The following is a 10,000-nucleotide window of genomic DNA, read 5'->3' as shown; positions in this document are numbered from 1 at the left end:
GCAATGTGTGTGTCCTTGTCTGGATATCGCGTGATAGTTGTAAATGAGTGTCACCATCATACAAGCAGTGTAATTTGTTTCCAATTTTGTACAAAAACCTGTCGGGCCACCGGCGAAATAACACATAGCTTGGAAACACATAGCGGTTGGCAACATGTGGGGCACCCATCTGTATAAAATCTGCATCATAAACTCATCCGACCCAAGCAAACATAGAAAAGAGGACGTTGAAATAGCTATACCATTTGCCAAAACTATCTAACTGTCAGGAACCCCAATGACCTCAGTCATACCGTCTAGCTTACCCATAATACTTAATGCATCGACTGAAACTTCATCGCAATGCATGGCGGTTAATTCATCGACAGTTTCTATCTGCCAAGTAAATACATCGTTGTACATTAAAGCTTTTCTCAATTGACTAAATGCATTAAATATTGTTTATACTTTTTTATACTTTACAGAGTAAATATCTTGTGTTTAAAGTTATTATTTGCATAGTAACTCTGTGATTAAGCATTATTTACAATGAAAAAAATGGGGGAAAAGATATCCGAAGAGAAAAGGAAACGTAAAATAAAGAAACCTCCATCCAATGATCTAGAAATTGGTAGAACTCTTGAAAAGAGCAGAAACGAGGTAACAATCATAGAACATGTTACCGGTGCCTGTCCAAGAATTCCATATTACAAGCGAAAATATAAAGAAGGTACAGTATGGATTCAATTTATCGACAATACTTATGTCCTTCCATCTTCTTCCCGGTTCAATTCTTGGGAGAGTCATGGGGGGCAGAGTCGTGAGGCACCCCCAACAATAAGAAGGTCAATCATTACAATATCCGGTTGAATCCTCAAGTGTGACCTAATTGCGACTATGGATGTCATCCAACCATCTCGTTCTTGGTTTACTTCTGGATTTCCTGCCGGGCGATTCGGCTTGAATCACCGATGAATAAAACCACAAAATAGTATGGATAAATACTTCTTTAAAAAATGCACTATTATCTGTGTATGAATTCATTTTAAAAGGTAATTTTCATCTGATTTGATTTACAGGCGTGGCTGTGCGGCAAGAAGTTTGCTTCCCAATCACTTGGTTCCGATGTCGGTTCTACGGCAAGGCACCTTGGGCAAGTGCCTTCTTCGGTAGCTTCGGGGCAACCAAAGAAGCCCATCGTATCTCTCTCTCTCTCTCTCTCTCTCTCTCTCTCATATATATATATATATACAGATGTGTGTGTGTGTCCATGATCACCGCTGGCCAACTTGTGGTGGCTTGTTTACGTCCTTGTAACTTAATGGTTCGACAAAAGGCGCCCGACAAAATAAGTACCAAGCTTTAAAATAACAAGCAAATACTAGGGTCGAATCATTCGACTAAAGATTCTTGAAGGCGGTGCTCCAGCATGGCCGTAGTCTAATGACTGAAATACATTAAAGAATAATAGATAAAAGTTGATTATTTTAAATTTTTAATTTCTGTTTTGTTATTAATGAAATGAGATGAATTCATCCTTCAACATTTTTTTTATCTATTTCATAAACATAAAAAAAAACCTCGTGAAGAATTTACTGATTTATCAACGGAATACCATTAACTGCAGCTATGCTATCCAAGCTATTTAGCTCCACAACTCTAGGTAACTACAGCATACCAGTTAATTATCCATACATTGCCGGCATTAATTGAAAAATTAACTAAAAGTAATTACGCGGCGAGAGAAAGAAAACAAAAAAATTAGTCATTTGTATTGAAACTTCTATTTTTATACGTCTAACCATCGATTTAACAGCATTAAATATTAAACATTAACAGTGTGGTTCCTCAAATACTTTCCTGACGAGGACATAATAAAGCCGAAACATGTCAGAAGTATGTGGCCGTTTGAACGTTTAGAAATGAGAGCTAAATCTCCATCAAAATCTGCTTTCCCAAAAAGGAAGGAGACCATGGATACGAATCTAGTTTCCTAAATACAACTATTTGATTAAAAAAATATGGGCTGGTCATAACTGGAATAACTAATAAGTCTACGCAATCAAGACTCATAAGCAGCAAAGTACAAGGGGGTAATGAATAGCTCGCGGCTTTAAGGGCGTTGTGAAAGACCTGGTTGCAGGCCCAATCTCCCGAGTTCTATAACAGGGCTTAGAAAAACTGAAGGACCTTGCAATAAGTGTGTGAATCTGAGAGGGGAATATGTTGAATCAAACTATAATTAACTGATCTTCTGTATTTTCGTTTACTCAAAGCCAAGAACTTTTCAGCACCCCTCGTATATGCACACATCTGTCTCCATTGTTTTTCTCTTTTCTATGTATATTCTGACAAAGGACAACTTATCCGAAACGTTGATATTTTTCTTCATTTTCTTTACATAGTATTTATTTAATTGCATTCGATTTTGTTATTTGCGTTTCATGAGATTACTAAACTTATAAATTTACCTTTGTTTTCGAGATACAGAGAGAAAGAGAGAGAGGCGGGGAGATGGACAGACCACCAAAAGGAAAAACCAATCACCAAAAGGAAAAACCAATCACCAAAGGGAAAAACGATCATAGCCAATCACCGAAAGGGAAAACGACCAGCCAAACAAGCAAGCAACCGAGCAACAATCAACTTTACAAACCATATAAACGGCTGTAACCAAGCAAGCAACTAATACACCAGCCAGCCAGCCAACCGACCAGCATGCAATATAACTTAACTTTTTCACGTAACTGACTTCGTGAAAAAAAAACCTTGTAGTTCTCAGTCCAAGGTCTCTTCTTTCTATGACATTAGCACCACCACCACGAACACCATCTGTCTGTCTGTCTCTCACACACACATACAAACACGCAATGACAGTTGCCACAATTATGACAAATGACACTACTACTACTACTACTGCTACTGCTGCTACTGCTGCCATATTATCATACAGAGTAAGCCATTGTTTTTACAACACTCCTTTAACAACAATATAATCTAGTCAAGGCCAAGTTTATGTACACACACAAACACACGTACACACGCACACAAACACACATACATGAATATACATAGATATGTACCTACATTCATGTATACCGACACACGCGCGCACCACACACACACACGCACGCACGCACACCTATGTCAAGTCCAGAAAATATTATTCCTGGGTCTGCTCATCTTCCAACTGTATAAGCCTCTTTACTTCTACTATCAACAATAATACTACCGCTGCAGCCACTACCACCACTACCACCACCGTCGCTGCTACTGCCAACACCAACATCATCCACAATTCCGACACGGAAGGGAGCATCAATACCGTACCAAACTGCTAGAAACTGCATCCGAAACCGAGATCACTCCTTCCCAAGTAACGTTGGTGCTAGTACCACTTCCATCCACCAACTTCAACACAAACTACAATGGTGGATGGGTGGAGAATATCTGGTGTAATGGGGCCTCTGAGTAGTAGTAGTAGTGGCGGTGGGGGTTTCAAATTTTGGCACAAGGCCAGCAATTTGGAGGGAGGGGTGGAGTAAGTTGATTACATTGACCCCCAGTGATCAACTGGTACTTATTTTATCGACCCCCTTCCGCCCCCCCCCACTCCAACCCTCACCGAAAGGATGAAAGGCAAAGTTGACGTCAGTGGAATTTGAACTCAGAATGTTAAGACGGATGAAATGTCACAAAACGATTCTGCCGTATTATCACCTTAATAATAACACCTTTAATCAAAGATTAGCTCAGTCAGACGTGCCTTGAGGCTAACCCACAACAACAACAACAGTATTAATCAATGAGGGAACCTCTACGTTGTCTTTGAAACAGCTAGAAAGAGCAGTCAAATGCCTATTACTGTCTTACATTAAAAGGGAAGATGCATAGGGTTTATTTAGTCTGAAAAAGAGAAGATGGCCATGGCTGGATTGCCTTACATTAAGTAAATGAATAATGTTAACAATTATTTATTTAAATAAGCAGAAGGAAAAGAAATTAAAGAAACATTAAAAGAAAAAAGAAAATAATTTAAATAAAATTGAAAAAATATTAAAAGAAAAAAGAAAATAATTTAAATAAAATTGAAAAAATATTAAAAGAAAAAAGAAAATAATTTAAATAAAATTGAAAAAATATTAAAAGAAAAAAGAAAATAATTTAAATAAAATTGAAAAAAATATTAAAAGAAAAAGAAAATAATTTAAATAAAATTGAAAAAATATTAAAAGAAAAAAGAAAATAATTTAAATAAAATTGAAAAAAATATCAAAAGAAAAAAGAAAATAATTCTTTTAATGCAAAAAAAATAATAAAATAAAAATAAAATAGGATATAGGCTTAGGTATGGCTGTGTGGTAAGAAGCTTGCTTCCCAACCACATGGTTCCAGGTTCAGTCCCAACGCATGACACTAACAGCAAGTGTCTTCTACTACAGCCTCGGGCTGACCAAAACCTTTTGAGTGGATCTGACAGATGGAAACTGAAAGAAGCCTTTGTGTGTGTATATGTAGGTATGTGTGTGTGTCATTATGTTCCCATCACCACATGGCAACCAGTGTTGGTTTGTGTATGTCCCCATAACTTAGTGGTTCAGCAATAGAAAGTGACAGAATAAGTACCAGCCTTAAAAAAGAAAGAAAAAATAAACAGTGTGGGGAGAGGGGGGGCGATCCATTCAGCTAAAATTCTTCAAGGCGGTGCTCCAGCATGGCCACAGCCTAAATGACTGAAGCAAGACAGAAGATGACTGAAATGAAATTATCAAAATGTATGAGGAAAATAAAATTGAGACATGTAAAATATTGCCCTCCACAATTATTTTTCCCATTAAATTCCAACGTAATCATCACCAACACCATCTGAAAGGGATCTCTAGGATCCCTTTCATCTCAAAGGGATCTGAAAGTTATGAGGAAACAAACTCGTGGTGGGGGGAAGAATGTTACATCCCTGTAGTTGTGCCCAATTGATTGTAATCATGTGACTGACCAGGCTATCAGATGTTGTCGCATATTGCTGGACACAATGCATTTTTACACATCGTTTTAGCCCTCAAATGATGCCACCCCACTGGCTAGGTGAGCAGGCCAGCCCCACCACCACCACAGATCGAACAGGGGACTGGAGGAATGTGAAATGAAGGGCTTTGTTCAAGAACACAATGCACTACCCATTCAGGGAATTGAACCCACAGTCTAGCAATCCCAGCCTAACCACTAGGCTATGTGCCTAGTACTAGGCTGCCCAATGAATATGAAAGGATATTAGGATCAACATAATTTGGTTGATGCTGGATTAAGATTATAATTTGTGGAAAGTAGCATTACAAATATTTAGACAACCTTTATAATTTCTAGAACTATAAACAAATGCTAAACTACCCCACAGTAAAGCGAAGTGTTGCAGTGATTAAGATTCATGTCCTTAAAATATTCAGTATTAAAAGAAGCAGCAAAACTGCATGTTGATAAAAATATATTAAAACAGGGATTGATAAAAATATTCCACACAGTTTAGTCATTAACAATTGCTTTCTTTTTAGTAAAAGTAACACAAGTCCATCTAAATAAGCAGTTTTTCCAATTATATATGCATAAACATGCATATGTTTCCATATATATACATAAACATGCATATATATGTAACTATGTATATATGTAAAGGTACATGTGTGTATATATATATATGTAAACTTGTGAGTATAGAAAAACAGACACACATGAGCACATGTGTGTGTGTGTATAGATAAATCTAAGTAACAAGCGATGCCTTCATTCATAACCTGATCAATTATCAATAGTCAAAAAAAGGGAGGGAAAAATAAAAGGAAAAAAAATAATTCCTATCAAATCAAACCAAACAGAGAATACCAAAAGAAAATCAAGAAGCAAGTCTGATTGAAACTTGCCAAAAATAATAAAACCAATGAAACTAATAAATAAACAAATGAATGAATATATAGATAATTAAAAAATTACATATGAGATAAATATAAAAAAATAACAAAGAAAAGCCAAACAATGATTATAATTGCCTAAAAACACATCAATTATAATTATGAACTAATTGACTTAGTGTCAAATGTTGATTTTGGACACACACACACACACACACACATATATATATATATACAAACACGCACACATACACACATTTATGAAGAAACAACAATAACAACAGGTGCTCTAATTATCTCAGGAACCTATAGAAAGTATCGTTACTTATTCAAGAATTGTGAGGTAAAAACGTACAGCAGTTTGAATGTGTTTGTATTAGATATGTATGTGTGTGTGAGTGTTTGCATGCATCTATATATATATAGACATATATATATATATATATATATATATACATACACACACACACAGTCACATATCACACATATACACACACACACATGGCAATGAATGGCAATAAAAAATCAATTATTGATAGATAAAAGATATTTTCTCATTGTTAGCAAATATAATTTTAATGATTGATATAGAATTATATTCAAATTAAATAATATGAAACTAAAAATCTAAGTGTATAGACACACATATAAATGTGTATGTATGTGTACACACATACAGACATTTACTATAATTTATCTGCTCGCTAGAAATAGCAGCCAAAACTCCTTCGAGTCACACCCTACTAACAGATTCAAACTAAGGATATACTGGACAATGATATACAATAAATAAATAAATAAAATGATTAGGTTGTATTTGAAAAGGCTTTAGTCATTAATCAGCTCATTCAAAGGTACAAGGCAGTAAACAGCACACACATACATACACACGCAAGTGCAAGTGTAGCTGTGTGGGAAGAAGTTTGGGTTCAGTTCCAATGCATGGCACCTCGGGCAAGTGTTTTCTATTATAGCCCTGGGCCAAACAGAACCTTGTGAGTGGATTTCGTAGAATAGAACTGAAGAAAGCCCATTGTACATGTGTATAAAAGGGTCAAGACCCTATCCAGTCATGAGTTATCATGGAAATGCACCTAAAAAGTTACCCCATGAGATGCTAGTCCGGGCAAGAGGATTTATGGAAGACCAGCAGTCGCCCATGCATACCAGACTCCCCCTCTCACGCCACCGATGTTATCCAAGGGAAAGGCAAAGGGGCCAATACATCTTGGCACCAGTGACGTCGCAACTCATCTCTACAGCAGAGTGAACTTGAACAACATGAAATAAAATGTCTTGCTCAAAAACACAGCACACAGCCCAGTCTGGGAATCGAACTCACTATCTCATGATTGTGAGCCTGATGCTCTAACCACTGAGCCATGCACCTTCACATATACATAAGTATATGTGTGTGTGTGTGTGTGTGTGTGTGTGTGTATAAGTGCTTGTGAACATTTGTGTGTCTTTGTCTTGACATCACATGATAGTTGTAAATGAAAGTCCCTGTCATACGAGCAGTGTCATCCCGATTCCACTCTGCTGTGGGAAAGGATGTCTGACCATGAGTAAATATCACCTTGCTTGGGAAGAAAACAGGCGAGGGTGGGGGACAGGAAGGGCATCCAGCTGTAGAGAAACATGCCGCAACAACTAGTGAGGATGATTGTGATGATGATAGTGGGGTGATGATGGTGATGGTGATGATGACGATGGCAATGACGATGATGATGATAACAATGATGATGGTGATGATGAGTGATGACGATCATGATGATAACGACGCTGATGATGATGATGATGATGATGATACATACACATATACACACACACGTTCACAAATACATGTATAACTTCATCCCCCCCCCCACACACACACACGATACAGAAGAACTATAATACAAGCTTCCAAAATACATGTCTGAAACTAATTAAACTGAAATAAATTAAATCTTCAATTATAATCTGTCTTAATTTATTTTATTTTATTTCGTATTTTTCTTTTATTCAATTTATATTTTCCCCTAAAATATAATTAACTTCTCAACATTGTGTTTTGTTACAAATGCGTGTGTGTGTGTTGCATAGATGAATATGAATGTGTTTATTTGTGTGTAGGTGTGTATTGTGTATTAAGAATGTTATTTGCTTATTACCCCAGGGTCACCCACAGCTGAATAGTCCCAAGGTCAAAGGCACTCCAGCCATGGCCACCTTATCTATTTAGGAGATATCCTGGGCTACATTGTCCCAACAGTGTAGAAAGAAAGACATTGAGAGAGACAGAGAGAGAGATTTAACTGCTATTTCTAACATCTAATGCAGCCACATACAGGCTCTTGGACTGTAAAAATGTATGTGTATAAGGAACCCCCTAATTATGGGGGCTTAAAATTTGGAAAAAGGTTTTGTAAGGGATTATAATATTATCCATGTATAAGAAACTCCCATATTTTTTAAACCTAAGTTTTGACAAAAAAGGGTTCCTTATGAGCCTGTATGTGGTAGTCGTATCTGTTAGAAATAGCAGCCAAATCTGACTCAAAACACAAGCTACTATTTCAAAGCAATAAAGGACAAATTGCATTATAATCCAATCTGGAGTACACCATACTAAGAAAAAAAAATATAAAGAAGCAATGGTCACATTTGGAATGCCTTCAATTACATGTCTGCTCCTCAAGCACTGACCTAGGGTTAAATAACAACAAACCCTTCTTCACTCAGCACAATATAAAACTTAAGACAGGGAAATTTGCATAATGCTAAGTAAGCATAATCATCGCCACAGCTGCCACCGCCACCACCATCTTCCATCATTTAACGTCCCCTTTCCCTGGGCATGGGTAGTGAGTCTGTCCTTACATTCTGAGTTCAAATTCTGCCAAGGTTGACTTTGCCTTTCATCTTTTCAGGGTCGATAGATTAAGTACCAGTTGTGTACTGGGGTCGATCTTATCGACTGGGCCCCCTCCCCCAAAATTTCAGGCCTTGTGCCTAGAGTAGAAAGGAATATCTGAGCAAGAAGACAAAAGTTTCAAGTTTCAATTCCATGTATAATGCAGCAGGGTTTGGAACGATAGTGATGATGTTTACATGTTTACACTACATGTTTATTTGTATATCAGAAAATGGGGTAAACCATTTGCATATCAGAATGTGTGCTATGGCCCTACATGGGAACAAACGACGTGGGGATTGAACCCTCGCTGTTTGGCTCACTATTTACTTATAATAGTCTATTATAATAGTCTTTGGTTAGTCACAGAACACATACACTTATAGAATCATACAATATTTAACCTTTTTGTTACCATATTCCTATTGAAATACAGGCTTTGTTTCAATATATTTTGAAGACAATGAAGAATTTAAGTAAAATAACTTTGCCATTATTCAAATGGTGTTTAGATAATTTTAAAACAGGAATCGGGTTTAGTCTCAAACAGGTTGGCAACAAAAGGATTTAAACTGTAGTGGGTTCTCAATACCTGGGAGAGAGATAGGAGCGCCGTTATTGATGCAACACGTTTTAGGTATTACCATAAATAGAGCCATCGCTCTCTTCAGGTCTAGATACAGAGAGAGAAAGAGAGGGGAGAGAGAGAGAAAGAGATAGATAGACAAACAGAGAAGAGAGGAAAGAATTGATTTTATTTAGTATGTGAGTGATCTTAGTTTATCCTTTGTTTCAACAACGACCAAGGACATCACATGGGAGAAGAAGAAGAAGATGGGGGCATGGGATGTCAGGGTGTGAGCGATCAGTTCGATGCATGCTCGGAATGCTTTGCTGCAAGGTGTGCCCTGGTGGTCTGCTGGGACTCAAGGAAAGGGGTCGGCTCTCTGGACTTGCGCTGTCTGCATTTTATTTGTACCCCCTTAATAATTAAACAATACAAAGGTATAAAGATTGATAGACAGACAAACAGACAGATAGACAAAGATAGATAGAGAGAGAGAGAGATACAGATAAATAGATAGATAGATAGATAGATAGATAGATAGATAGATAGAGAGAGAGAGAGAGAGAGAGAGAGAGAGAGAGAGATAGATAGATAGATAGACAAGCAGACAGACAGATAGATGATTAGATAGATAGACAAACAGACAGATAG

The 10,000-nt window shown here is 37.1% G+C and overlaps 2 protein-coding genes across 6 annotated transcripts in view; one reads left to right on the top strand and one right to left on the bottom strand.

Moving 5' to 3' along the window:
* LOC128249265 (uncharacterized) overlaps window positions 1–3,558 on the top strand; it is a 126,150-nt gene extending 122,592 nt beyond the window's left edge. Inside the window, exons 2-4 of one of the 5 annotated variants that reach the window (XR_016243964.1) lie at window positions 465–709; window positions 1,569–1,642; window positions 2,464–3,558. Coding sequence is in view for 1 of the 5 variants with exons in the window: in XM_089361453.1 (XP_089217579.1) it covers window positions 2,470–2,668 (199 nt within the window). In the remaining 4 variants the exon portion in view is untranslated. The remainder of the gene's footprint in view (window positions 1–464; window positions 710–1,568; window positions 1,643–2,463) is intronic. The other 4 variants (XR_016243963.1, XR_016243965.1, XR_008265354.2 and 1 more) reach the window with 4 other exon arrangements.
* Window positions 1–10,000, bottom strand: part of LOC106879396 (uncharacterized) — a 182,729-nt gene that overhangs the window by 17,271 nt on the left and 155,458 nt on the right. The window lies entirely within an intron of this gene.

This window comes from Octopus bimaculoides, chromosome 13 (genome assembly GCF_046866305.1).
Source record: "Octopus bimaculoides isolate indiv1 chromosome 13, ASM4686630v1, whole genome shotgun sequence".
Taxonomy (NCBI): Eukaryota; Metazoa; Mollusca; class Cephalopoda; order Octopoda; family Octopodidae; genus Octopus; species Octopus bimaculoides.
The sequence above is the reverse complement of the archived record's forward strand: the minus strand, read 5'-3'. Positions and strand labels throughout refer to the sequence as shown.